This window comes from Bos indicus, chromosome 25 (genome assembly GCF_029378745.1).
Source record: "Bos indicus isolate NIAB-ARS_2022 breed Sahiwal x Tharparkar chromosome 25, NIAB-ARS_B.indTharparkar_mat_pri_1.0, whole genome shotgun sequence".
Lineage (NCBI taxonomy): Eukaryota > Metazoa > Chordata > Mammalia > Artiodactyla > Bovidae > Bos > Bos indicus.
Window position 1 is genome coordinate 37,133,105 of NC_091784.1, and position 27,966 is coordinate 37,161,070.

The following is a 27,966-nucleotide window of genomic DNA, read 5'->3' on the forward strand; positions in this document are numbered from 1 at the left end:
GTAACCTCTGGGTGTTGGAAATACCGTGTTTATTTTTTCTTTTCAGTATTTGGGAACTTTCTACAATGCATATGTATTGCTTTGTAAAAATAAAAGGTTATTTTTAATTAGACAGGGAGTGTGATCTGGGAGGGACTTCCTAGACTGTGTACTCAAAACACTCATTTTTTTTCAAAGGAGGAAAATTTTTGACTCATCACACTGACTTTTAAAAACACAACACTTTTTATTGTGGAAAATTTCAAAGAGACTCAAGCATAGACAAAACATTCTTCCAGCCTCAACAATGATCAACTCATGCCCATGCTTGTCTCATCTACCGCCCCTCCCCCATACTTTCTCGTTTCCTTTTTATTTTGAAGCCAATTCCAGACCTTACATAATTTATCTCATTAATATTGCTGTATTGTCTCTTTAAGGACTCAAAAATACACAACCACAATACATTATCACACCTAAAAAAAAAATAATTCCTTCATATGATCAAATATCCAGCCAGTGGTCATAATCCCGATTGTCTCATAAATCAAAAAAATCAATTTTTAAAAGTTTATTTGATTGAATCAGATCCAAATAAGGCCCGTAAATTGCAATGGGCATCTTTGTCTTTGAATCTCTGGGTTCTTTCTCCATCTCTGTATTTTCCCTGGAGGAAGATTTGTGGAAGAATCCAGGTGGTTTGCCCTGAGGTTTTTCCCACAGTCCAGATTTTGTTGATGGTATCCCCTGATATTCAATGCGTTCCCCTCTCCTCTGTATTTCCTGTAACTGGTAGTGGCATCTAGAGGCTTGATCATAGTCCTAGGTTCGATTTTGGAGGGGTAGAACACTTCATAGGTGGTGGTGTCTTCTTCCAACAGGACATAGAGAATGTCTGGTTGTCCCTTGTAATGTGATGTATGGTGTTAGTTGTTAAAACTCAATGCCTGGATCCATTCCTTCATGGTAATACTCCAATTCTACAATTCTATCTTCATTTATTAGCTGGAATAGTCCCCAAAAGAAAAACTCCTCTTCAGTGGCATCATGGAGGCAGACAGATGCTTGACTTTTCCCTTTACTAACAAGTTTTCAAAATAACCAAGTGACGCTCTGGCATCGTCCACAGGTGAGCAATTTCTTGGTCATAACTCATGAATGAACTCATGAATTTAACCATATTCATCTTTCAATCTTTCGCAGTTCTTACCCTTCTTGCTGCTCAAATTATTCCATCCTTTGGCCACTGGGAATCTTTTCAGGTTTGCTCCTGAGTCTTTTTGACATGATCCTAGTAATCTTTGATAGAAATCTCCCTTCAGAGCTGAAATATGATCTCAGTGGGCAAAACGGGTCATGAAAAATAAGGCAGGGTATTATTTGAGGCCTTATTTTTCCTCTCCCCTTTGGTTTGAAAGCACTGAAGGTCTCCCCCACTCAGCTCCTGTCTCCTTGACTCCAATGTTCCAGAGCCCTCTCCCCTTTGACTGTGCTGCCCAAGAGTTCCCTGCTTTGCTGGTGTTTCAAAAGTGGGAAGTCAGCATTGGAAGTGGCTTAGTAACCCCAGAAAGGGATGTAGAGTCCCAGGTGAGTTTGTTAACAGGTGTCATGTAGGCAGGTGGAGAAGGAAATGGCAACCCACTCCAACATTCTTGCCTGGAGAATTCCATGAATAGAAGAGCCTGGCAGTCCGTGGGGTCTCAAAGAGTTGGACACGCCGAATGACTAATACACACATGCAGGCAGGGCTGGGTCCAGGCTGACCTCGCAGGGGATAATCATTCCTCCAGCTGTTTTGTGAGGTTTATAATTCCAGTACACCCTGTTCTTTCAACTTCTAACCCTTTGCAGGCCTCTGATCTTGCAGAAGGGCTGCGTGCATGCTCAGTCATAGTGGACTTCACTCTTTGTGACCCCATGGACTATAGCCCGCCAGGCCCCTCTGTCCATGGGATTCTCTGGGCAAGAATGCTGGAGTGGGTTGCCATTTCCTCCTCTAGGAATCTTTCCAACCCAGGGATGGAACCGCGTCTTCTGCATCTTCTGCATTGGCAGGCGGATTCTTTACTGCTGAGCCACCTGGGAAGCCCAGAGAGGCTGTGTAGCCCTGGCTCCAGTCAGCCTCAGCAGCCCGCCTTTGGCTGAGCCCCTCATACCCCGACTCTGTCCAGTCCTGCCTCTCACTCCAGGTTCTAGCCTCTTTATCATCTCCCTCATCTCCCTCTCTATGTCTCTCTTCATCCTCAAAGGAGACCCTGCGCTCTCTTATTCAATCTCAACAGCCCTCTCTAATTGTTCCCATTCTATAGATGAGGAAAGTGGGAAACTTAGATGTTCGTGCTGACCTGGAGTTTGAGCCATATGTGCCAGCTCCACAGCCACTGACACCTCATGCCTGCTCTGCCTCTTGGCGCTGAGCACTACTTACTTTTCTTTTTAAAAAATAATATCTCTGATTTTGGAGTGAAGACATACACATAAAAATACAAGCAGTATAATATTATTTTTTTGAAAGTAAAATTAAGACCCTTCTCTTCTCAGACCTCAAAATTATCACCATCAACCATTTGGTATATTTCCTTCCAGACTTACATAAACACTTACAAATAAATGGTTTTTTAAAAATGTGCTTTCTTTGTACTTTTCTGCACATTGCTTTATTCACTTATTAATGTATTGGGGACGGCTTCTTGTGTTTAGAACATCTATATTTCCTGCAATCTATTTAATGGCATCAGTTTTCCATTGTTAGCAAAAATCATTTAGTCAGTGCCATACCGGTGAACTTTGGGGTTGTTTCCCATTTTTCATTATTTCAAACAATGCTGCAATTAGCACCTTTGTGCATTTAGCTCTGCACACTTGTGTAAGTATTTCCGTAGGATAAATTCCTGGAAATGGAATTTCTGAGTCAAAACCATGAACATTTAAAATTTTCACAAATATATTTAAACTGACCTCCAGAGTCTATATTAGTTTACACTTACACAATGAATGCCTGTTTTCTGCATACTTGCCAGACTGATGTTGTGAATCTTTTTCAGTTTTATCTGATAGGTGAACAGTATTTTATTATTGTTTTATCTTGCATTACTTATTGTTAAGGTTGAACACATTTGTTGGTCATTTCTCTTTCTTGGCTGAATTGTCTATTCACATCCTTTGTTCACCTTTGTTGGGTTTTTTTTTTCTTTCTCTTATCAGCTCACAAATGTTTCTTATATATCATACCAATCTTTTTCATATGTGTTAGAAATAGTTTCCTAGTTTATGTTTGTAGTTTGACTGCCATATGAAAGTTTTAGCTGTGAATGAAATCAAACGTACAAGCCTTTTGGTTTATTTGTTACTTTTTAAAAAAATTTTTTATTGGAGTATAGTTAATTTACATGTTACTGGTCTTCATATCATTTTAGAAGGGCCTCCTCCCTCCCAAGGTTGTAAGAATGTTCACCCACTTTTCCCTTTTAATAATTTGTTTTTACATTTAAGTCTTTTGATGTAATGAATGGAATAGAAATCCAGCTTCCCACACTCTCCCTGGACTAGTTAGTTGTTTTAGGAAACAATTCTCAAATAATCTTTTTCCCACCATTCAAGTGCTACCTTTACCAGATACATGCTAAATTCCCGTGTGCATTTCCTGCTCTTTCTGGCGTCTTCTGATAGATCGTGCCAGTTCTGTGCCAATCCCAGCTCACATGCTTTAAATATATGGTAGCCAGGTCCTCCATTACTCATCTATTTCAGAAAGTTCACTGAACATTTTCATTTTTCTTATTATCATTCTGGATGAACTTTTGAACTGTTTTGTCAGGTTTCCCAAATTATCCTTTGGGGATTTAGAGACTGCATCAAATTTACTGACTTAGGGAAAACTTACATCTTTTACATTATGGTTTGGTAATAACTAGTAATAAGAACTAGTTAAACTAGTTATTACTCTGTAGAAATAGTTATTACTCTGTTTATTCAAGTCTTCCTTGGTTGAGTAACTCAAAAGACTTTAGTTTTATTGATTAATTGAATAGAGGTCCTATACTCTTATTAAAATTACTCTTAATATTTTATGATTCTAGTTGCTCTTATAAATGAGATAATTCCTTCCATTAATTTCCTAACTAATTATTAAAAAACTATTGGAAATCCTGCCATTTTCGATAACATGGATGGATCTCGAAGGCCTGATGCTAAGTTAAATAAGAAAGACAGAGAAAGGCAAATACTGTATGCTCTCACTTATATGTAGAATCTGAAAAAAAAAAAGAAAAGAAAACCAAACTCATAGATACAGAGAATAGGTTGAGGGTTGCCAGAGGTTGGAGGGGGCAGTGGAGAAAAATGGGTGGAGGTAGTCAAAAGGTACAAACTTCCAGTTATAAGATAATTGAGTCCTGGGGAGGGCATGCACCGCATGGTGACTATAGCTAACAAAACTATATTCTATGTTTGAAAGTTGTTAAGAGAGTAGATCTTAAGAGTTCTCATCACAAGGAAAAAAATTCTGTGGTGATGGATGTCAACTAAACTTATCGGCGATGACCATTTCACAAAACACACATATATCAAATCATTATGTTGTACACCTACATTGTTATATGTCCATTATACAATTTAAAAAAATGTAAATAATTTAAAAGCTATTCCTTGTTCTTAACTCTTATCTCTTGTCCACAATATCCCTTATAGAGCTCAGTCTTGGCCCTGAGTACCATCTTTATGTTGATGACTCCTAACATCCACATGTTTTTCAGCCCTCTCAAACCATTATTTTATCCCTAATTTGGTGTTTCCTAAATTTCAAATATTCTCACACCACTGTTATAATTTTTCATAATCTGAGTATCACCTGTACTATTATGTCTTTGCTTACTATTTTCTTTAAACCAACTCATTAAAAATATATTTAGCCTCATCTTGTGCATGCAGTAATCGACATAAATAACAAATAGTCTGATGTGCTGATTGTCGTTTCTCTCAATATGCATGAAAAGAAATACAAAACTATTAAAGTTTTTCAAAGTGTTCTTCATATCACTTAAAAGACATCTCTGGTATCATCCATTATATTTTTGAATCTCTGGTCTAGCTGGTAACAAACCCGAATATTTGCCGTTGTTTCAGAATCAACATTCTTCCTTCAAAGTCCCTCTCAACACCTCTTTCCATGGGTCGTCAAGCTGACCATTTCCTCAGTCATCTGAGCGCCAACCTAGGGCTTCATGGATTCCCCCTGCAGCTTCTTCATCTCTAACCGGAGGATGTTTTCTTTCAGCTGCATCTTGCCATCTGTCCCTTGCCCTCCATTCTCTGAAGATCTCTTTGTGATCATCCTCCCTGGATTCCTTCTTGAGGACCAGCCTCTTGGGCTTTGAGGCCCCTCTTTCTGCACCAGCTTCATCAAGGTTGACTCACTGCCATCTGCATATTTAAACAAAACTGCTGCCCCCCACCCCAGCCCCGCAGACAGTCATGTTGTAAGCTTGGGACTTTCTCCCTGCTCATCCAAACCTTACCTGTACTTTTAGGTGCACTGTGCAGGAAGCCTTGTTAGAAGAGTCCAGCCCTCTCCCTCTCTTAGTCCTGGAGCATTGTCAGGAATCTCATACCCCTGAACAGACTACAAGCTGCTGGAGGGCAGGCTTCAGTCAGAATGTTCCTGCTGCCTTGGCGCAGGGCCAGCACACATCAGATGCTCAGTTAATGTCTGTGGAGTCAGTGCACGGTGGCGTTCCCAAAGACTTACCTCCAGCTGCACCTCTCCCGCTCACTTGCCATAACCCTCCCTGCACAACCTCCAGCTCCCACCAACCAGGGGCAAGAGGGAAAACAAAACAGGTGTAAAAAAAAAAAAAAAAAAAGGCGGAGCGCACTGAAATATAAGAAGCCACTTCTAGGATCGTTAGTCTTTTAATATATTATTTCTGAAAAGAAAGGAATTAAAAAAAAGTTCCTGACATCTCTTCTGGGTTTGTTTTTTTTTTTTTTTTAATTTAAATAAATACCCTGCCCGCCCCCCCCCCGCCCCCACCCGCGAAAATTCCCCTCCTTCCCCATCATCCCGCCCATCCCTGGTGCTAGACTCTCACCCTGGAGCTAAATAAGATGCCCGGTGCAGAGCAGGCCAAGCTCACTACCCAATACTGACGACCGGTAAACACTGAATGAGCCCTCTGGCCCTCCCGACTCGACTCTCCACTCTTAGAGCCCCTCCCTTCTGCGGCTCCACTGCTCTCCAGACCTGTCTGTCCCTGGCTTGGCGGGGAGTGGACGGGGCGGGGAGGGCACAGCGTGGATGGCGGGGCCTCTGGGCACTGGGGAGAATGCCAACTTGGTTCCCTTTACTTGCCCACAATTCCCCACTCCTTGTTCAGGAGTGGATCAGACGGGCCCAGAATTGCCCACCAGACCGAAATAAACAACAAAATAATTACCACCTCCCCCACTCTCTAAGAGAGCCCCTTCTACCTCTCACTCTCTGTCCCTCGCTGACCCGCCCCCCCCCCCTTCCTCCCTGACCCTTCCCTCCTCCCCCATGCTGGCCTGGGGTGGGGAGGTCTACTTTGCTCAGAGGGGAGAGCAGCAGGAGAACCTCACTCCCAACTTCAAGCAACCCCTCCCTCACTTTTCTGGGGTTTGCGGCTTGGCACCCCAAGCCCGACGGGCCGGCCAACTCCTCGTCTCTGGGGGGCGGGGGTTAGGGTGGAGGGCAGCGGGGGCTTCTCCCCGGCTGCTCTCTCTCACCTGGTCCTTCAAGTGTCCCTCTTTCGAGGCCAGTCTCCGGGAGAGCCGGGCGCCCCGCCCGCCCCTGGGCCCCGGCCCCCCGCCCCTCTCAGATGGCCGTGTCCCAGAGGACTGTGTGCTGCCGGCGGCAGGGCGGCGTGCCGGACTTGCGGGGCTCGGGCCCGCGCCGCCAGCTGGGGAGGATAGGCATGCTCTCCTGCTTGCAGAGGCCCCGGTCGGGCCGGTGGCGCGCCTTGATCTCCTTGCACACGCAGCGCTTGCGCTCAATCACCTCCAGCAGCTTGCCGTCGCGCTCGCGGGCGGGCTGGGGCGGCAGGGGCAGCGGCAGCGGCAGCGGCAGCGGCAGCGCAGGCTGGGTCTGCACCCCCTCCTCCCGCCGCCGGCCCCCGACGGGGTGGGGTGGGGGAGGATGGAATGAGGGGGGTCAAGGACCTCAGAGACACCAGGCCCCGACCCCGCTGCCGAGACCCCACCAAGATCAACGCGTCGCCCAGAAACGAGTCTTCTCTTGCCCCCAAGGCCTCTTGTCCTCTCCCCCTGCGCCCTGGTGCCAGGCAAGGCCTGTCCCTGCCAGGAAGGGCTTGCCTCTTAAAAACTGTCTTCCCAGTAGAACGAATCCTTCCACCGTGGGAACGTCTTTTTCTAAAGGCACCAAGGCCCACTGAGGCCAGTGGTGCCAGCCTGGCTATGCAGGTTCACCCTCACCCCCTCGCTCTCCATCCATCCGTTCCTGTCGCTGGTGAGTCTGTGCCAAGGCCCCAGCCTGACCTCTCGCCTTTCTTCCCACACCAGGGTCTTCTTCCCTACCTGCTTCTTCACAAAGAAAAAGCCCAAACCGGTCTCCCTCCTCACCTGGCTCGGGGCATCCCTGGGCTGGCTGCAGGGCCGGGGGGTGTGGAGCGCGGCCTGCCGGACTCCGGAGGTGGAGGCGGAACGCCCCAGGCGGTAGCCTCCAGTGAAGTCTGAGGCAGAAGATTGAGGGTGAGAAAGGAAGGGGGCGCCAGGTTCCCCTCCCTCAATGACCTGAGGACAGGAGAGGCCCCTTCAGACTGACCCTAGCCTCATCTGAGGAGGGGATGGAGACCTGGTATTAGGAGGTAGGGCCCAGGACCGGGGCTCTGGGAGATTCCCCCAGCCCACCCCATCTGCGTGCGGGGGCAGACAGTGTCACCTCCGTTGCGGTGGCAGGCAGGGAAGGTCTGGCAGGGTATGGGCAGCGCCGTGCGGCCTCCTCCTCGGTCCCCTCCGTGGTGGATCCTGGCCAGCAGGCCCTCTGCCCCCTGGCTCCTCACCGGGATCCCTGATGCCAGAGGGCCTCTGTCCTCACGCTCCACCTTGCCTAGACCCTCAGCACTGCCATTCCAGGCCCGGGCACCATCCTCGATCTCTGCTGGGTAACAAGGAGAGCTCAGAAGCTGTACAATGGGAAGGGTCTTGCTGTCCCCCCAGCTACACGCACCGCGACCTGGCTGGACCAGGACAAAGAATTGCCCCGTTGCAGGTCACAGCCGGGAAGGGAGGGCCCCGACATCACACTTTACACACACACACACACACAGGAGGGATGCCAACCCTGGCATCACCCCTGAGCTGAGAATTGTAGATATTTACTGCTGCCAAACCCTTTTCCCTGTTCAGAGGGGTCTCCCCTACCCCAGCTTTAACTTCAGAACCCCTCCAGCCCCCTACAGGGCCAGAATGATCTCTGAAGTGGAGAGCAGTGGGGGCTCTTCCCTAGGAGAGGGGAGAATCCCAAATTCTGAGCTGGGGGAATGTCAAGGGGGGCCTTGGGGGAAGGGCTGCATGTGAACTAAGCTCATCTCTGAGTAGGCCTGGCAGAGCATTGCGTTGCCAGGCAACGGTAGGGGCCTCCCTCTCCTCTCCCTCTTGTCTGGATGGGTTGCCATGGTAACAGCTGGGAGGCAGCTGTGTTTAGCTCCTCGTGTGCGCACACTCACAAACACACACACCCCTGCAGCCCAGTGGAGGGAGGGGTGGGGAGTAGAGCAGAGCAGGACAGGACCGGAGGAGGAGACCAGATCCTGCCCCCTCCCTACTCCAGGTCTTCCTGCCCTGTCAGCGAACACACGGGGACCTCACCCCTTCAGTCTGCTGCATGTCCCCATCCCTCTGATCTCCCAGAAAAGTTCCCAGTTCAGGACAATGGGCTGTGGCTTCCAAGTAACCCCTTCAACACCTCCACCAGATCATCACAGACATCCCCCAGGCCTCCCCGTTCCCCCTCCTCACTCACTGTCCAGCTCTTTTGCCTTCCTCCCTCCATACAGGACCTTCCGCTGCAGAGCCCAGCCTGCCCCAAACGTCGAGGCGCCCATCTCTTCTTCCTCCTCTGGCGTCCCTGCACTGGCGATGACGTGGGCACAGGAGATGCTGGCGAAGGCCCCCCCGTCTGTCCCTTGCTCTTGCAGCTGGATCTTGACCATGGGGGACGGAGCTCCCATCCCACAGCCCTTATTCAGCACCCCCCCAGCCTTGAGGCTCTCATAGGCAGGGGGTCTCTTGAGCCCAGCTGCTGCAGCTGGGTAGGTCCAGAGGGGGGTCAGGGGGCCTGTGGTTGGATCCGGAAGGCTGTGTGGGGAGGCCAGGCAGGCGCGGTGGTGGAGAACCCCAGCTGCTGCACCCAGAGCCCCACTGTGGGGGCTGGACTTCCCGGGCACAGGGGGCCTCGAGCTGGTGCACAGCATCCCATGGAGGACTGCGATTTCCTTCTCCGTCTTTGGCTCCCCAGCACCCAGGGGCGGGCCAGCTGGCAGGACGGAGTGCGTGGTCACCTTGACTGCTGAGTACACCATGGTGTAAGAGACGGCCTTGTCCTTGGGGGCGCCGGGGAGCAAGGCAGCCGGGGCAGGAGGGGCTGCTGGTGCCCCTGCCGCCTTGGGGCAGATCATGCTGTGGGAATTGGGGAGCTCCCGCTCCCCCCGGGGCTGGCCAGAGCCCTGGGGCGGCAATGGTGTTGAGTGGCTCCGGGCTCGGCCCGAGGGTCCCAGCAGCAGCAGGTTGGCAGCGGGAGGCGGAGGCGGTAGGGGAGGCGTCTCCCGCTCCCGGGCAGGCACTTGGGGAGCTGGGGTGGAGCCAGCTGGCTCCTTGGAGTGGCAGAGGACCGGTAGCCTCGAGACCCCGTCACCGGGGGTTCGGGAAGCAGACTTGGCTTGGGGGAAGGCCAGGAGCGGAGGCCGGTGCTGGAGGAGGTTGGGGAAGGGCGGGGGAATTTCACATGGAGTGGTCTTGGTGGGCGTGCCATCCCTTCGGCTCGGGAGGGCTGAAGCTGGCCGGCGGTGGGTGTGGGGCTGAAGGGCGTGAGGCTGGTGTGGCGTGGAGGCTGCGGTCAGTGCAGGGGCCCCATTGGCCCGGCCTTCCCCGGCCTCCTCGGGCAGCGGGTACTTCATCTCCTCATAGATGGCCTCACTCTCGTCCGAGTCCGAGTCAGCGCCAACGGGAGGGGTTGGGCCCCCACCCCCCAGAGGGGGCCCCGTCAGGCCTCCTCCACTCCGCCCTCCTCCCTTGAAGACATCGCCCACCATCTCAATGTACACGGGCTCTTCTTCCTGGGCGCCCGCCTCAGGGTCCCCGGCCACACAGGAGCCCCTGCTGAGGCGCTGAAGGGGCAGGTTCCCCCCTCGAGGGGAGGGGGCTGGGGGACAGGACTCATCGAAGGAGACCGACAGCTGGGTGTTGGGGCTTCGCCTGGGCTTCTGCGGAGGGACCTTCCGGCCTGACTCGCGGCCCTCGGGGGTTGGCTTCTGAGAGCCTGGGCAGGATGGGAAAGAGAACGAGACACCAGGTTCTCAGTCGGGGAAGGAAACGGGGAGACCCACTGTGGCCTCTTGACTCATCTGCAAGGACATTTCTGCCTCTTCATTTCCCCCAGCTTTCCTCAACTCACAGCGCCAGTGGGTTCCTTTCCTACCAGTTGGCCTTGGCGCCTTCTAAAGAACTTTCCAGAGTCTGCAGCTCGCACCCTCAATTCTGCCCCCCACCCTCAAGGCCCTTCAAGGCCACCCCTTTCCCAAGAAAGAACTTTTCAAGGAGCTTTTCCTGCCCTTGAATGGTTCATCTCAGGCCTTTCCAAAAAAGAACCCCCCCCCACATTCCCTGTGAGAATGGAACCTTCCACTTCCTAGGTTCTTCCCTGAATGAACCCTGCAGGCAGGCCTCCTGTGGCCCGAAATGGATCTTCCCGGTTCCCCCTGGCGGGGATGGCGCGTGGGGCTGGGGAGGGGGGGGGGAGTGTCTCACCTGCTTTCTTGCTGGGGGGCGTCTCTGCCCCCGACCCCGCCATGCTAAGCTTGGTGCTGGGGTGCCTCCGGGGCTTGGCGGGGGGTCTTCGGGTGCCGCCGTCCTCAGTGAGGCCCCCGCTGCCCCCCCCAGGCCCGCCCCCCACACTGTCCATGCTGCCAACCGAGTGGCAGGACAGGGAGCGCGGGGCCATGGCGCTGCGGCAGGGGTGGGGGGTGTGCTCCTGGGAGGCGGGCATCGTCATGAAGCCCATCCTGAGGGAGCGGCGCAGCGAGGCGATGTCCCGCACGCGGACGCCCGGCCCTGGGCCAGCCCCGGGCCCCGCCGCGGGGCCTGCGGGAGCCACCTCCTTACTGGAGCTGGGGAGAGAAGACCCAAGGGGAGCAGGGGTCGGGCCTCAGGCCTGGGCCTTCCGCTCCTCTTCCACCTCAAGAGCGAGGAGGAGCAGTGGGCAACCCTGGGGCCTCCCAGGGAGGAGGGCGGGGGCCGGGGTGGGGATGGGGAGAGGTCTAATCCCGAGGCCTTGAGAGAGGGAAGGAGACTGGACAGGGATGAGAGAAGGGGTGAGCCCTGTGCAGGGGGGCGTCCCTGGAGCTGGCGGGCCCCAGCGTGGGCACCGCACATGTGGACGGCTCGCAGTCGGAGAGAAATACCGGCGGGGGCAGCACAGCCCTGCGTGGCACATGCACCTGCCCCCGACCTCTGCTCCTTCTCCCTCTGACACGGGCCCACGCCCGGCCTCTGGCCTCCCCTCATGTCCGGCTGCTGCTGCGGCCTCCACTCCCACACCACGCGGGCGCCTCCTTTCCCAGGCCCAGACTGTACTGCCCGCTGCATCATCGGAGAGCCTCCCCCAGCTGATCTCTTTTTCCTCCCTGCCTCTCTCTCTCTCTCTCTCTTTCCCTCTCCCTCCGTTGTCATCCTCTGTTACCCTCCCAGGCTCACCCCAGTTCCCTTTCACTGTCCCTGAGCTTCTGTGTGAGTGAAAGGGGGGGCGGCTGGCGGGGAAGAGGGGCAAGCGGCTGTGGGGTGGGCTCTCATTAGGGCCCTGTCTACTAACCCTTCATTAGGGAGAGATCACTGCAGTGATAGCTCTGATTAATCTAATTAACAACAAGAATTAAACTCCACAGTTTCGAGGAGGGAGAAGGGAGCCAGGAGGTGGCTCTGACTCAGGCTCCAAGAGGCTGTGCCATCAATGCGAGTGAAGAAGAGAAGGGAGCAAGACAGGAGAGGGCAGGTGCCAGGTCCCTGGGGGGACAAGGGGAGGGGGCGAGCAGTGTGTGTGGGGGGTGTCAGTTCCAAGCCCTGGCTCTTCTGCAGGGCCCAGCCTGCATGTCCCCCACCACACACACACACACACACACACACACACACACACACACAATCCTGTCACTGGGAAGGGGCCAAGTGGATTGTCTCTGGTGCCCCTCAAATGACTCCATCCTGGACCATGAGGGCAGCAGGGCCTGCCCCTTCCAAGGTCAGGTGACAGGGGAACCAAGAGCCAGCCCCACACTGTCAGAGAGGAGATCACAGGCCAGAGGTGATCAGGAGGGAGTGACCTGGGCCTCTGGGGATTGGGAAGAGCCAACAGGGGGCCCCTGAGCCAGAAGCCCCCTCAGAGGCCAGGGCAGGGGCTGGAGCCAGGAGCCATGAGCAGGACAGAGACAGGGCGTGTGCAATTCCAGCAATTCTGTACTGAGCACAGACTCTGAGATCAGACTGATGACCAGGCTGCTGGGCTCAGGAAGGGCAGAGAGGGATGTGGCCCGGCTGGGTTGGGGTAGGAGAGAGCGGACGTGGGACAGAAGAGGGGGCACTCTGGGGCTGCAGCCTTACCTCCTCTTGGCCTCCTCTTCCTTGTGCTGCCTCCACTCCAGCTTGGTTTTTCGGTAGAGGAGGTTCATGTCGTGGGGCAGGAGGTGGGGGCTGGGGGGCCCTGCTCAGTGCCACCAGGCCCGGGGGGCGACCCTCCCTGGGTCCCGGATCCACTTGGTGGAGAGGGGAAAGGAAAAAAAGAAATATGTGGGGTGGGTCGGGGCCAGGAATAAATGAGAGAGAGAGAAAGGAGCAGAGATGTGACTCGGGTCCTCAGAGAGAGGAAAACAGATGCAGGCACAGAAAACCCAACTCCGCCTCCAGGACCCACAGACAGACAGACATGTATACAGTCACACACCCTGACAAAGGTGTCAGAGCCACAAAAACACACTCTGGAGTGATCAGACTGATACAGCTCCCCATCCTGTAAATCCAGCCTGATCCGCCACACAGACAGGCCCCACAGACCTACAGCAGCCCTGCAGGCGCCACACACACATTCAGACACAAACCACCGGGTCACGGCCCCATCTCTACAAACAGAGGACCAGACACACAAACTGACATAGGTAAACACAACTTAGAACAGCCAGACACAGAGACATAAACACCCCGACACACCCACAGCACACACAGACCTCCAGACACACACAGATGGGCTACACCGAACTGGACGTACCTATAGACAAGGAGTTATGCCGGGGCCTACTTGGCTACACTGCACCCGGCTGGGGAAGGGGGAGACAGTCAGACTCCCTACCCCTTCTTGGGACCTGAGTCTGGGGGGTGGGGGGTTGTCATGGGGGTAGGGCGGGGACGCTGGAGAAAGGGTGCGGGCACTCTGAGTTGGGCACCTACAAGACCACCCATCCATGTCTCTCCATTCCCTGCCGACCCCCTCGCCAGACCTGTGCCTGGGCCCGGGCTTCTATCCACCCCTATTCCTGTACCCTGGCCCCTCAGCGGCCGTCCCCGCCTCCCTCGCTGATGGCCCAAATCACCTTCCTCCTCCAGGATCTGGGAGGCTCCCGGCTTCCTTCTCCCAGTCTCCGCCCCTCCCTCTCACCCGGGGGTCTCCAGTCTGGCCCCGTAGCTGCCTTCGGAGCGGCGGCCTCCATACCTGCTCCGGTTTCCCTTCCCCCAAACACACTCTCCTCTGCGCCTTCAGCCTCGCCTCTCCTCCTGGGCGCCCCTCCTCACTGCTGTCCTCTCCCTCCCCTGTCTGTTCCAAACCTGGTCAGCTTCATCCCCCTCTCCATCCGAAGGCCCCAGGTTCCCGGGCACCCCTCCCCTTCCCCTTGTCCTGCTACCCTGGGTTTCTCCGTCTCTCGCCCCGCCACTCCTCCCTTGTCCCCCCATCCCACCTCCCCGCACCAAGCCTCCCCAATTTCTACATCACCGTACCTGGCCTGCCGGGCGCCGGCCCCCCCATGCCGGGCTCCGCCCGGAGCTGGAGGAGGGAGGAGGACAGACAGAGACCGGGGGGAGCCGAACAGGGCCCTGCCGCAGAGACAGCCCCGCCTCCGGGTCCGCCCCCAGACCCGCCCCCGGCCCCAAACCCACCCTTCCACACCCTCCGAGGACGGAGTGGGAGCGCTGGGGCTACGCTGTGCCGCTAGGCTGGGGTAGGGGGCATGGACCCAGCGGAGCCCGCGGGGGGCACTTGGAGATTTGGGGGACCCGGAGCCAGCGCGCCCCCGCTTTGGGGCGTCCGCTCCTCGCCGCCCCTCGCCCCTGCCCAGCCGGGCCGCGCTGGGTTCGGTGTCCAAGGCCCCGGCGGAGCAATCGGGGGTGCGGGGTGCCGCGCGCAGCGGCGCCCCCCAGCGGCGGCCCGGGGCCTGCACACACGCGCGTATCCCGTGCGCCTGGCGCTCCCCGGGTGCGCACCCCGCGTCCGGCCGGGGCGAGGCTGCGGCTGCGGGGCCCGGAGTGCAGTGAGGCGGCGAGGCCGGCAGGGGGGGCCGGTTTCCGGGCGGAGGGGCTCTGAGAGTCGGCAGCCGGGCCATCCGCGTCTTTGTCCAGCAGGGGGCGTGCTCCCTTGTCCGCGCCTCGTCTTCCAGCCGCCCCCCCAGGTACAGGGAGGGCAGCGAGGCTGTTTCGCTGGGTGCTCATCGCTTTATCCCTGCAGCTTCCCAGGAGTCCAGACCTTGTTTCACCGCCTGGGCTAACGTCTTCTGCCCACACGCCCCCATGGCCCAAGTCATCCTCCCAGTAACCTTTGACTCCACCAAATCATGAATACAGCTTTGTAAGTCGTAAATTGCCCCACATTTAATAGAGGGCATTATAAATGCCCCTGGGAGAGTTAACACATCAAAATACGTAACTATGGTTTCAATATTTACACACTTTGGTGTGAATAAACTTTTATCTATTCACTCAACAAACATTTCCACAAAGACCATCAATGTCCCTGGGACTGTAGACACGGAGGAGCCTAAGTTGATGCCAAGTGTCTGAGTTGGTGGGAAGGGGAGGATTCAAAGATAAGTTTGAATAGTTTGTAGCTAGTCATCGCAGAAGGAAGGAGGCTCTGGGGGCGGAGCCGCGGGGCTGTGTTGTGAATTTTGCCAGAGGGGAGAGAGTGGGGTGAGGGGTTGTGTGGGAGGCTGTTTCCTGGACCTCACCACTTGGGAGGCCTCGGGATCTGGCTGTGGTAGCCGTTGTTGCCATGAAGAGAGAGAGAAAGGAGTGCAGATGCATGTTAACAAAGAGATAAAGAAGAAATATATAAACTGGGGGGAAGGGGTTTGGTTTTGTTTTTGCTTAAAGGGTGGTTAAAATTTTCCATGAGCTAACCTGAGGAAGGAAGGACGGGTCAGCTAGTCTCAATGGCGTCAAATGCTAGGCCTTGGGCAAGTAACCCAAGCCTCAGTTTCCTCAGCTTAGACACTGGAGCTCAAAACTCACCCCATGTCTGCCCTGGGCTGTTTTGAGAATCCATGAGCTAATTATGTGAAATGGACAAATATGAAGAATTTTAATATGCTTGGAAAGAGTTCCATATGACCAACCTGGGAGTGGCAGCAGATGTGGTCATTAAACCCTGCTTTTGCTGAAACAGTTCCCTTCAGAATGTTGCCAAGCAGATGAAAGTGTTGGTGGCTCAGTCTCGTCAAGCACACAGTAGGCACTTAATGAGTGTGTGTGGATTCTCCATAGTGAGCAGGGGATGGGAAGGGTGAGAGGTGGGGGTGGGAAAGGGTCAGGGTTTGTGGCCAGCCAGGTTCCTCCTCCAGGCGGGCACATCTGTATGTGTGCTCATGTGTGAACAGCGGTTGGTAGAGAAAATGCAAGTCAGCACCTTCCTTAGCGCGTCTTCGTGGTTTCTCCCTATCTAGGGAGCCAGACAAGGACACACCTGAGTGAGAAGTGTCCCTGCGCCACCACTGACAGTCTTTTTGAACCTCCTGGGTCTCCATTTCCACATCTAACAAGAGGAACAGTGCGATGTTTGGGGTTTGATTCAAATACTCCAGCACAATATCACGAAAGATTTTGAGGGTATAGATGAAACAAGTTCGGCTGTGAGCTGAGAATTGTCGAAACTGCATCTCGGGTCCTTTAGGAGTTCCTTTTATCGTTCTCTCTACGTAGGGGCATGTTTGAAAATTGCCACAAAGATCCACTTGAAAAAATAAGAGCAGGGGAGAAAAACGGTATCTCCCTCGTTCGGTTACTGTGAAAGCCAGCGAAGATACGACAATAGCAGCTGCAGCAGCACCAGAACCATTTACTGGGCGCTGATGGGGTGGCAGGCACCCGGCGGAACCCTGGTTGAGTTCCTCCCCACTCCTCCGCGCGTCCGTAGGCCAATGGCAGCAAGTGCCTACGAGTAAGGGAATCCCTGGCCTCCCCGCAGACTCCTCCCCCTTTCTCTCCGCCCTCCGCGGCCCCTCCCTCCGAGGAAGCGCTGGGCTGCGGCCCAGCAGGTGTGGGGTTAAGGCAGCCTGTCCCGGGGCCCCCGCAGCAGCAGCAGCAGCGGCAGCGGCAACTGCACCAGCAGTGGCGGTGGCAGACCTGGCCCCGGGCCAGCTGGCCGGGAGCCCCAGGAGCGAGAGAGGGCGGAGGAAGGGGAGGAAGAGGGGAAAGAGGAGGAGGAGAGGAGCAGTCAGCAGGCCCGAGGAGGCAGGACTTCCTGGTGTGGGGGTTGTCAACAGCCCAGAAAGAAAAAGACCGAGAGGAGCGGAGAGAGACCCATCGGTGCCACGCGGGAGGAGACTTGAGAGGGCTCGTCGCCGCGACGACCACCGAGGCGGCAGCACCTGCGGGATCGGGGGGAGGGGGCTGAGCCGCCCCCCTCTCGCTTCAGTCGGCCGAGCCTGGGGACCTCAGAGGCCGCGCCTGAGCTCCGCCAAGGAGGCGGGAGTTCCTTCTTTTCTGGACAGCAAACTTTCCACGGAGATGCCTTGCGGGGCGAGGTGCGGCCCCCGAAGAGAACCCGACAGCCTCTAATCGCTGCCTGCGCGCCCCCCCCACCCCCACCCCGCGCTGCTGGGGCCAAGGAGGCCCTGGGGAAGGGACAGTCCCACACGTTAGGCGGCCGGAACCCCCGGCCCAGCTCGGTGGCCGCCGTCGAGAGGTAGGGCTCTAGGCTGGGAGGGGCACCGGGGCAGAGCCTTCCCGGGGGATAGGAGAGCTGGGGTGCGGGGGGTTGGGGGGTGGTGCTGGGGGAGCGCTCGGAGGCCCAGCACAGGCCCCCCCGAGGCCTGGCTGGGCTGAGGAGCAGCTTCACCCCTGTTCACCCAGACCTGGGAGCCCTTGCTCTTGCAACGACTTGGGTTCGCACGAGTTTGAATCCCAGGGAGAAATGCCCAACTTTGGGTCTGAGCTGCCTCTTCCTGCTCTCTGCTCCCGCCCGGATCTGCTCGGGTTCTCTGTCATTTCTGTTCCCTCTGCTCAGGTCTCTGTCATTTCTGTCTTTGTCTTTGGGTGTCTGGCGGTTTCCCCTTCCTCCCCCATTCTGCTCCCCAGAGAGGAAGCCCCAGAGGTGGCCTGCCCACTGCTTTCTCACACACACACACACACACACACTCTCTCTCTCTCTCTCTCTCTCCTTCTCTTTCTAGTTTGCAAACTCAGCTCTGGAGTTCAGCAACGACAGCAGCAGGAAAAACCTGCCCCTGCCCCCCCACTCCCGCAGCCTCCCCTGCCCTGTTCTCCCTTCACCAGCCAGGCACCCCCCAGTTCCCGGAAGGCCCTCCTGCCATGTCGGACCCAGACATTCGCAGGGGCCCTGATGTCCCCGCCATGTGGCCCCCCTGCTCCAGGGGTGCCTGAGCCCCTTGAAGAGCCACCACCAACCCCCTGCCCACCTTGGCCCAGTCCTGAGCCCCAGACACCATGAGTGGGGGCAAGAAGAAGAGTAGTTTCCAAATCACCAGCGTCACCTTGGACTACGAGGGCCCGGGGAGCCCAGGGGGTTCAGATGCCCCTGCCCTGCCGGCCCCCCCTGGGCCGCCGGCCCCAACCGGGCCATCAGCCCCAGCCCCCACCGGGCCCCCACCCCGCCTGCCCAATGGGGAGCCCAACCCCGAGCCAGGGGGCAAGAGCACCCCCCGGAACGGCTCCCCGCCGCCTGGGGCCCCCGCCTCCCGTTTCCGGGTGGTGAAGCTGCCCCAAGGCCTGGGAGAGCCTTATCGCCGAGGCCGTTGGACATGTGTGGATGTTTACGAGAGAGACCTGGAGCCCCCTAGTTTCAGCCGGCTCCTGGAGGGTATTCGAGGGGCCTCAGGGGGCAACGGGGGCAGATCTTTGGATTCCAGGTTGGAGCTGGCCAGCTTGGGCCTGGGCGCCCCTACCCCACAGCCAGGCCTGTCTCAGGTCCCCACCTCCTGGCTCCGCCCGCCCCCCACCTCCCCTGGACCTCAGGCCCGCTCCTTCACCGGGGGACTGGGCCAGCTGGCAGTGCCCGGCAAGGCCAAGGTGGAGACACCCCCACTGTCGGCCTCCCCACCCCAGCAGCGCCCCCCAGAGCCCGGGACCGCGGATAGCGCGGGCCCTTCCCGGGCTGCCACGCCCCTGCCCACCTTGAGGGTAGAAGCAGAGGCAGGAGGTTCTGCGGCAGCAGCAGCGGCGGCGGCGGCGGGGACCCCTCCACTGTCCCGTGTGAAGGATGGAGCCCTGCGGCTGAGAATGGAGTTGGTTGCTCCAGAGGAGATGGGACAGGTAAGAGCTGGGTTCCAGGGTTTGGGCAGACACCCAAGGGGCGGTGCTTGGCCCCCACTTCTATACTGACCTTCTATACTGACCTCTGTCTGCTTCCCAGTCCCTGTCAGATCAGACTGCCCGTCTTTTTTCTTCCTGCCATCTCACTCGGAAGCCCATTCCTGCTCCTTACGTGGCCCTGTTTTCTCTCTTAGGCTCCCTCTTCCCCACTTTCTGTCGTTTCTTTCTCTTTGGCCTTCCGTGTGTTGCCTTTGACCTGAGTGTCCATCTCCACGTAGCCCAGTTCCGTCTGTCGTGGAGATGTGGCCTCCTCACTTTGGCCTTCACCTTCTGTCTTGGTCTCACTTCTTCAGGCTTTGAGGGTGGAGACCCCAGGCAGTGCTGGGGTAGTTGGGCCTCTGGAAGCTGCTGAGGTTGGGGGACAAGAGAAAAAGTAGGCGCTCTGCTGTAAATCTCTCCTCTGCAGTCCCCTCTCCAGTTGGGGAAGGGGATCTTCTTTCTTTTCACTAGCCACCCTCCCAGCCCCATCTCTAGCTTTGTCCCAAGACATTGAAGAATTGGGTGAGGGTGAGGGAACCTGTTACAAGGGTGGAACTTGGGCTGGTTTATCCTTTCTACCTCCAGTTGTCTGAGCCTCTCCAAGATCAATCACTGGGGGTGGCCACCGTGGAGCTGGAGAGAGGTGGGAGGCGGCCAAGAAAGGGCTCAATCCTTTGCTCATTCTGCTTGCTGCCTCCAGAAGAGGAACAAGTCTGGGCTGGGAGGCAGGATGCCTGGGTCCTTGGGGGTGGAGGGGGTGGGCAGCCGGGGTGGGGGGGCTGTTGGATGCATCTGTCCTGAAGGAGAAAATAACACCTTGGACGCAAGGCAGGGAGTGTGAGGATGAGAACTTTTCCCCTTCCTGGCCTTGGGCACAAACCACAGTGTAAAAATAACCTGCGACTGTGTGTCTGGGCCTTGTCAGGACCAGTCAGGACCGGCTCCCCCACCCCCTCCTGGCCTCAAACTCACATCTCTCATGCCGCCCCCCCACTTTTCTTGAGTTCTTTCATTCAGTTCCTACCCCAGGGGAGAAGATGTGTGTCCTTTACTGGTCCCTCTCCCCACACGCTTCCAAAGCAAGCCCCCTTTGCCCCTAGCCTCGGCTCTCTATCCTTGAGCCCTGCCTGAGCGTCCCCTGGGCCTGTCCCTCTCCCCTCTGTGCCCCCAGCTCCCTTTCCTTCCCCCGTGCCCTGATCTCTTCCTGCATGTAGGTATCCATGTTGCTGTTTCCCTGCCCCCAAGTCTCTCTCCATCTCCACTCCCCCAGGCCTCTTCTCCCTGGGTTGCTTCTAACAGGGGCCTGAAGGAGGGCCGGGGGCACCACCCGGGCCCCCTTCCTCTGTTTAGTGCGGCCAACCACCTTGGACTCTCTGTTCTTGACTTTTCCGAGAAGCTGGGGCCTCCTGGGGCCTCACAGAGGCGTCTTGTTCCTGTGGCCCCCGCCCTTTTGCAGCCACCTCTAGCGCCTGTTGGGCTGTGTGGGTCCACGCCCAGGCTCCACCTCCATCCGTCTCCGCAACTTCTCCCCCCACCAGCCCCCGAGCTCAGGAGCAGAACTTCACCTGAGTCCCTAGAAGTTTGAGAGGAGAGACTAAAATGGGCGGAGGAGGGGTGAGCAGGGAGGAGGCGGAGGACCAGTTTCTGAGGATTCATTCATTCTACAAATAGCTATTGAACAAACTATAAGCTCTGCCCTCTGGAGCTTACCTTCCAGCAGCAGAGAGGCAAAAATAATTTTATTTCAGATAATAGTAGGGACTATAAAAAAAAAAAAAAAAGAACAGTTTAGTGGAACTCACGAGTCAAAGGATGCAGAAATGCCCCTCTGAGGAAGTGACGTTTGAGTCGCCTTAAGAAGTCAGGTGACAGAAGGCACACTCTCTGACTAGCCTCTGATTAGGGGTCCTGGCTTAGGTGGGGGAAGGGTACTGGAGGGCAGACCAGAGCCCCTCTGTGATACCCCATGAGCCACTTTTTGGAAGCCAGTGAACCCAGTCCTCAGGATGGTCCCTGTTTCCCTTGCCTCTAGTGCCTACCCAGTGCTTTCCCCAGAGCCAGGGGAAAGGAGGTCTGTGGGGGAAGGACTCCTGTGTCCTCAGAAGACAGAGAGGGTGTGTGGGGAGAGCTGGGGCGGGAGGAAGACCACTAGGCAAGTTGTAAGGTGGCTGGATCCTTTCTCTTGCTCAATGTGACGGTTCCTACCTGTCTGTCTCCAGGTGCCCCCAGTCGACTCTCGCCCCAGCTCCCCAGCCCTCTACTTCTTCCCCGATGCCAGTCTGGTTCACAAGTCTCCAGACCCCTTTGGAACAGTGGCTGCCCAGAGCCTCAACTTCGCCCGCTCCATGCTGGCCATCAGTGGCCACCTGGACAGCGATGATGATAGGTAGGTGGTCTCCGGCTCCCCCCACACCCAGCACCTGGGATAACCGCGGGGAAACTGCCTGGTAGGTGTCCTTCCCCCCAGCTTGAACTTGGAGAGGGCTTCTTAAACAGAGAAGCCCGGCCTGGGCATGACACTGGGCAAAGCTGATTTGAGACCTACTCCCCTCTCTGTGGAGAGAGCTGGGTGGGACTCCCTGGCTTAAGACTGTCAAATTGTAGACTTTTTTTTTGAGTTTGAAGGGAGTCATTGTTGTCAAATTCCAGAGCTCTTGCAGATTTAGCGATCATCTGGCCAACCCTAAGAATTTACTGGCAACTGTGCAGGAGACCAGAATGGGGAGTTGGTCTCCTCCCCATTCCCCCCCTCCCTCCCAAGGGCAGTGGGACTCCTGACCGTAGAGGTGACATCCTCGGACTCCATGCAGACTACTTCAGGGCCCCAGGACCTCTGGTACCAAGAAAGCAGGTCCCTAAGTTTCTCTTCTCTGCACTAGGGTCACCCTGGACTCTGAGCCCTTCCCAGAGGCCAAGGCCAAGCCCGAGCTGTGGAGAGGCTGGCTGTTGGTCACAGGGAAGGCACAGGAGAGCAGGATCTGCTGGGGTTTGCCCTTCAGGAGAGAGTGTCCCGTTCATGGCACGGTGGGCAGAACTTCCTGTTCTGAGGGCCAGGTTTCAACATAGAAATGTCAGCAAACCAAAAGGGGAGGGACAAAATGGCTAGTCGGATGGTCAAGCGACTGCCTTCTGGCTGTGGACTGACAGGAGCCCAGGAAAGGGGCCAGGGAGTCGCCACTTTGATTTTGGAGGAGGAGTGGGACTTCCTGTTTGAAGCCCTTACGGGGAGGGACTTCCTGTTTGGAGGCCACCAAGGGGCAGGGCATTGTGGGTGCCAGGGGACTTGTTCCAGAGGGGAGTCTGTCCTTCCTGACTTGCACTCAAGTGGTGCCCCCCCTCCTTGAATCAGGGACTGAGTGTTTGAGGTAGGGCAGAGAGGAAAGAGAAGGGGTGATAGCCAGTGGGACGGAGGGCTGACGGGAGAATGGGGGACAGAGCAGGGGTGGGTCGGGCCACCTCTGGGTACCCTCCTCTAGGGAATGAGTGAGGTGCGAGGTCGGCCAGGAGAGTCACCTGCCCTCATGGCTGCTATTCTCAGCGCTTCCCACCCGCTCCCCCTCCCACTCCCACTTGGGAGGTTTGCTGGCACGGAGGGCTCCCTTCCCTCCTCCACCTCTGTTGATTTCAGAGGCCAGCCTCCTACTTTCTCTTAGCAAGTTCTGCTTCCAGAAGCCTCCTGAGCTCTATTCTTTTGGGCTCTTCCTCCCTCCCTTCCTCCCACTGTCCCACCCCCTCAAACACCCCAGTCTGACCGGTCTGCCTCCCAGCCTCCACTTTACCCTGCTGAGCTCCAAGCCTCTGGGGCTCAGGCCCAGCCCAGCCCCTCCTGCTCCACCCTGCTGGGCCAGCGGGTTTGGGTTGGACTACCTCCTTGGCCCCCTGGAATTGGGTGTGTAGCCCCCACCTCATTTCTCTGGTGTGCCTGGAGCGGGCAGAACAGGGTGTATGAGTGACATGGGGCCTCCCTTTTGATTAGGGAGAGTGGGCTGGCATAGTAAGTGTCTGAATCCCAGGTGGGGAGTTGGGGGTGCCTGACCATTCTAGAAATCTGGGGATGGGAGAACAGAGGGTGCATGGTGAAATCAAACTATTCACATGCTCCTGGGTTGCAAGAACCTTCCTGCCCCAACAGGGCCTGGAGGCTGAAAAGTACTTGAATAAATGGATGGATGGATGGATGAGGGGATAGGTGGATAGTTGGGTAGATGGCCAGCATGGGGGATCCGGGTATTACAAGGAATAAATTCTAGGAACTCAGGAAATAAATGGTGCATTTGTTTATCTAGTGCTTCCTTGGGGTCAGATGCTACTTCTTACCTCACATAATTCTAAGAGCAACTCCATGATCCCTCTTGCTAGATGAAGAAAACTGAGACTCCGAGGACGGAGGTTTTAGAAACTTGTCCAAAGTCACCCCGCTAGTAAGTGGCAGGCCTGCTGTTGGAGCCTGGGTCGGCCCCCAAAGCCACTTTCTGTCCACTCTCCTACTGAAATGCCTGTGTCCCAAGAGGAGAGGCAGAGACAGCCATCTCTGGGATGCCCTTTCTCTCCAGGATAGAGGCAGAGACAGCTCTCCCAATCCAGGCGAGGAGCCATCCTCCGCTCCCTGGCCTGGCCCCACCCCAGGGGCACCACAGATCTGGGAGGGAGTGTAGACAGGGCAGCCGGATGCCACTTGGTTGGCCTCTGGCCCAGCCCCTGGGGGCTCCTCAAAACACGGTGAGGAAGCAGGGCTGGCCCTTGTCCTCAGCATCAGAAACCCCCCCACTCTCCTAGGTGTCCAGTTGCTTCCTCCGATCCTCATTTTGAGGCTGTTTGTTTGACCTTCAAAAAGAAGGACTAGCCTCTACTGCTATCTTTGTCCCAGGACCTGAGTCCTGCAGGGCCAGAGTCCCCTGTTATGTATTGCACAACTCCAGGGGGCACCACTCACACTTGAAGTCATGACAGTTTTCAAGAAGATGGCAATAAGTGTTTTGAAGGATTTTATTCTGACTCACACAAAGTTGCTTTGGGGGCTTGTGGTGAAGGCTGATCCCATCCAGTCAACTTCAAGCCTCCCACTCCAGACCCTGATCAGGAATTCCAGCACAGTGCCAGCGGTCCCTCACTCGGGGGTTCTCAAAGGGAGGACTTGGGTTGCCAGAGTCCTGGTCCCTTGAAATGCTAATGTTAGAAAGTGCCAGTGGAAAGTGCTGTCAAAACCTCTCCAGCGCTAGACAAACAAACAGGAGATAATCATCTATCAGCCAACAAATGTTTATTGTTGTATTTTTCCTTTATTTCTGGCAAGAAGGAACAACTTACTTGGCATCTTTACTGAGCGTCCGCCAGGCAAGGCCAGTGTTTCTACTCCTGCGGATCTGCCCCTCTTTGGTCTCTGTGTACTGCTGAGGGTGGGGGTTCTTTGATGGCTCAGTCTCCACCCAGGTGTCTTGGTTTGAAACACCTTGAAAACTGCTTAGATGCTCCAGCCGGCTGGCCCTTCCTCTGCTCTTAATCTTGTCCTCTCCCCGCCAACCCCGAGTGTCCCAGATGTCCTTCCCCTACCTCACCCTATCCTGCCCTCGCAGGCCTGGTCACCCTGTTGGTTACTCCACCTGTCAGCGGCTTCCGCACCCAGACCTTGGATGGGAAATGGAAAATTCCCAGTGCCCTCGTGCTCTCTTCCTGGCTGCAGGGCCCCATGCAAGGGTCACCTTGGGTTGAGTGCTAATTCCCCCCACGGGGAAGCAAGTTGGAACTGACAACCAGGAGAGAGGGCTTGACAAGGGAGCACAAGGGTGAGGCATTCAGCATATGGGGGTATTGGGGCCACCTTTCCCTGAGAGGGGCGAAGCTGGGGGCCAGAGGTCAGGATCGGGGCTCCTGCGGTACTGGAGTGGGAGGTGGGTATGGGTGGAGGGCTGAGGCAGCTGAGGCAGAAGCTGACAGGGTGGGTGGTGAGCCACGGGGTGAGGAGAGGGAGCCTTCGAGGAGAGGACAGGGCGCAAAGGACAGTGCAGGCCCTGGGCCATGGAGAGACCAGCTTGGGGGAGAGCCAGATTCTGGAACCCAGAGCTTGGCCCTGGGGACCATTGAGCCAGGCTTGAGTCGACCTCTGGTGGCCACTTAGTAAACTGCAGCCAGACCTGCTCTCCCCTCCCTGCCATCAGCTCCCAGGAATCTTCAAAGCACCTGCACCTCTTCCCCAGGGTCCCACCTCCAGCCTCCCCTTCCCACCTCTTCTTAAGTTCTCGCTCCCTCCGAGATCCCAGATACCAGACCCGGGTTCCAGGTCCATAGGCTGGTACTTGTCTTTCAGGCTTTTTCTGTTGCTGTGGTAACCTTTCCCATTCCTCCTCACCCTCACAGTAGGAGTTGTGGGGCACCCTCTGGCTGGGCCCCAGGGGCCACCCCTGATGTGGCCTTCGTGCTTCAGGGAGATGCTTCTAGTCCAAGGGAGACCACATGCACATCAGAGACGCCCCCCCACCCCATCACCTCCACTCTCTTTCTCACCTCCCAGCCGAGAGCAGCTGAGGCCTTGAGGGAGGCCAGTGTTCACCCGGAGGGGGCAGGATGGGGTCAGAGGTGGGAAGAGGCCTCCCAGGGCCAGGCTTCCCCTTCACGCCCTTCACAGCCCTCCCTGACCCAGGCTTCTGGCCACGCAGCCCCTCCCCCGACTCGGCCCACCAGCTGACTGTCCTCAGCTGGCCCCCTCCCCTCCGTGCTGGGATTGGTGCCAGGGTGAGAAGGGGACACTGGCGCTGACCGTGTCTGGGAATTCCCGCCCACCATGGAGCGGGCGGGAGGGGGTCCCCGTGTCCCTGAGGAGCCAATAGCAGCCAGGCTTTGCCCTGGGGGATGGTGTATATCTTTCACGCCAGCACCCCCTAGGCACTGTCTCCCTTCTGCCTGCCTGGCACCAGCCAGACTCTGCTCTGCCCGGGGGGCTTTGAGCCCCCCAGGCGGTCCTTCTGCTGCAGCCCTCTCCCTCTGGGGAGGCCTGAGGACCCTTTCCCCTCGGGCATGGCCCAGCCAGGGGTGTCTGTCAAGTCCCTGGTATCCTCCTATGAGACCCGAGTGGTGGGGATGGCTCCAGCACCTCCCCGGAAAAGGGGCTGTGTCTCTTCTCCTTGCTCGCCTCGGGGAGCATCCCCCATCCGAGGGGCATCTGGACCCCCACCCCACCGGGGCCTAGGGGGGCCCGGGCAGCGGCCCTCACCCCGCCGGGGGATGGACAAAACCCTCCTGTCCCTGATTCTCTACTGTCACAGGTACAGGCAGGGGTCTGGGTGGGAGGCTGCGGCGAATGGGGCTTGTGGAGAAGGCCAGAGCCCACGCCGAGGAAGCACCTGGAAGGCAGTGGGCTGGGCTGTCCAGACACCTGGCCTGGCACCCCTTTCTTCTCACCTCTCATCTCCCTGTGTCTCTCCAGTGGCTCCGGAAGCCTGGTTGGCATTGACAACAAGATCGAACAAGCCATGGTAAGAGAAACCATCTTGATCCCAGCAGGTCCCGGTCCGCGTGCTGATGCCCAGGCCCCAGCCCCGAAGCTCCATCCCCTCCGTTATTAGGGATATACTGACTCCCAGCTGCTCAACCTGCTCCCTGCTGGGTTCCCTTGGATCCTCCACCCCTTCTTGTCTCCACCTGAACCTTCAACTACATTGGTTCCTAGCCTGCTTCAGGCCCCCATCTCTGTCTTTGAGCCCTGACCTTGCCTCTGTCCAGCGTCCTTACCCACCCCCGTCCCCCACACCCTGCCCCTTCCCTGGCTGACTTCTTCTTCCCCAGCACTCCCTCGTCATCTGGGAGCAGGGGCATCTCTTAACACCCACCTCCTCAAGGCACCGGGCAGGGGCTGGGGGTGGGGTGGTGGCCTGGGACCCCTGACATTTCTTTGCCTGTCCCTGGACCCCCCAGGACTTGGTGAAGTCCCACCTCATGTTTGCGGTCCGGGAGGAGGTGGAGGTGCTGAAGGAGCAGATCCGAGACCTGGCGGAGCGGAACGCGGCGCTGGAGCAGGAGAACGGACTGCTGCGTGCCCTGGCCAGCCCCGAGCAGCTGGCGCAGCTGCCTTCCTCGGGGGTCCCCCGGCTTGGACCCCCAGCGCCCAACGGGCCCTCAGTCTGAGCCTCCCTTCCCTCACAATGTGCCTTTGGGGGGCCACCACAGCTGCTAGGCCTTGTGCCAGCTGCCTGCCCCCTCTTCCTATGCAGCTTTAATGCCCCCTGATCCCCGGGGATGGGAGTCGAAGGCTGAGAAGGGGCCTAGCCCCACCCTTCCTTGATGTCCCTGCAATGCCCAGGGACTGGGCTGGGGCATCCCTGCACATTGACGGAGGAGGGAGGGCATCGGGATGGGACATTGGGCGGAGCCCCCTCCTCCCTTCCCAGCTGTCAGTGTTCCGGGACCCCCGGCGATAGATGGCTTGGGGGAGTTGGAGGCTCCCTGGCAGCCGTCCCCACCTTGTTCCCTGGAGCGTGCCCCCCCCCTCTCCTCTGCCAGGAGAGGGAGGACGGACAGTGTATCTGGAAGTTCTGGGATTCAGGTTGTTATTGAAATAATAATTATAATTAAAAAATCTGAAGAAACTTGAATCTGGAGGTTGGCATCGTGTTGCTTGCGCCCAGATAGGGACCAGCACCACCAGTTTCCACTTGTGGGAGAAAAACAGGCTGTGGGCTCCTCTGAAGCTCTTGCCGGGCCGGGGAGGGGAAAGGTGGCTCAGCGTGGAGATGTGGGAGGAAAAGGGAGCCCACGGCCTGGGTCCTGGGAAGGGGCAGGCCAGGCAAGGCAGAGGGAGTGGGGAAGGGGGGCGCGTCGGCCCACGTGCTGGTGGGGGACAGGGGAACAATGGGGCCTTTGGTGATTGTGCAGGATCCTCCCCCCCCAGCTTCCCAGCGTGTCCCCTCTGCGGGCTGGATCCGGGTGGCTGGTTGGGGGCGGGGCGGGGGGCCCTGAATGGGC

At 56.8% G+C, this 27,966-nt stretch overlaps 2 protein-coding genes across 6 annotated transcripts; one reads left to right on the plus strand and one right to left on the minus strand.

Annotated features, from left to right (window-relative positions):
* Positions 1–6,020: 6,020 nt before the first annotated feature.
* Positions 6,021–14,318, minus strand: NYAP1 (neuronal tyrosine phosphorylated phosphoinositide-3-kinase adaptor 1). 5 transcript variants are annotated; one of them, XM_019988329.2, is made up of 7 exons: positions 14,209–14,318; positions 12,823–12,974; positions 10,981–11,339; positions 8,978–10,492; positions 7,895–8,110; positions 7,576–7,685; positions 6,021–7,081 (listed from the first exon to the last, which is right to left on the minus strand). In XM_019988329.2, exons 2-7 carry the CDS (start codon positions 12,888–12,890, stop codon positions 6,812–6,814), a joined length of 2,538 nt encoding a protein of 845 aa, XP_019843888.2. In that variant the 5' UTR covers positions 12,891–12,974; positions 14,209–14,318; the 3' UTR covers positions 6,021–6,811. The 5 variants fall into 5 exon arrangements, with proteins under 5 accessions (XP_019843888.2, XP_070636254.1, XP_070636256.1 ...); XM_070780153.1 differs by having other exon boundaries at positions 7,895–8,113; XM_070780155.1 differs by lacking the exon at positions 14,209–14,318 and adding an exon at positions 13,925–14,051 and having other exon boundaries at positions 7,895–8,113.
* Positions 14,319–16,719: 2,401 nt separating this feature from the next.
* Positions 16,720–27,596, plus strand: TSC22D4 (TSC22 domain family member 4). The gene is made up of 5 exons (XM_019987876.2): positions 16,720–17,386; positions 17,874–18,972; positions 21,231–21,397; positions 26,432–26,480; positions 26,920–27,596. Exons 2-5 carry the CDS (start codon positions 18,148–18,150, stop codon positions 27,127–27,129), a joined length of 1,251 nt encoding a protein of 416 aa, XP_019843435.2. The 5' UTR covers positions 16,720–17,386; positions 17,874–18,147; the 3' UTR covers positions 27,130–27,596.
* Positions 27,597–27,966: the final 370 nt, after the last annotated feature.

Bases quoted from the DNA above. Each gene is read 5' to 3' on its own strand.
- NYAP1 (XM_070780153.1), bottom strand. From the start codon at position 12,890: ATGAACCTCCTCTACCGAAAAACCAAGCTGGAGTGGAGGCAGCACAAG. The intron at 8,114-8,977 runs GTGAGTGAGGAG...CTTGTTACCCAG, and splicing joins GAAGGCAAAAGAGCTGGACA to CAGAGATCGAGGATGGTGCC. The intron at 7,686-7,894 runs GTGACACTGTCT...CTTCTGCCTCAG, and splicing joins TGCCTGCCACCGCAACGGAG to ACTTCACTGGAGGCTACCGC.
- TSC22D4 (XM_019987876.2), top strand. From the start codon at position 18,148: ATGAGTGGGGGCAAGAAGAAGAGTAGTTTCCAAATCACCAGCGTCACC. The intron at 21,398-26,431 runs GTAGGTGGTCTC...GTGTCTCTCCAG, and splicing joins CTGGACAGCGATGATGATAG to TGGCTCCGGAAGCCTGGTTG. The intron at 26,481-26,919 runs GTAAGAGAAACC...TGGACCCCCCAG, and splicing joins ACAAGATCGAACAAGCCATG to GACTTGGTGAAGTCCCACCT.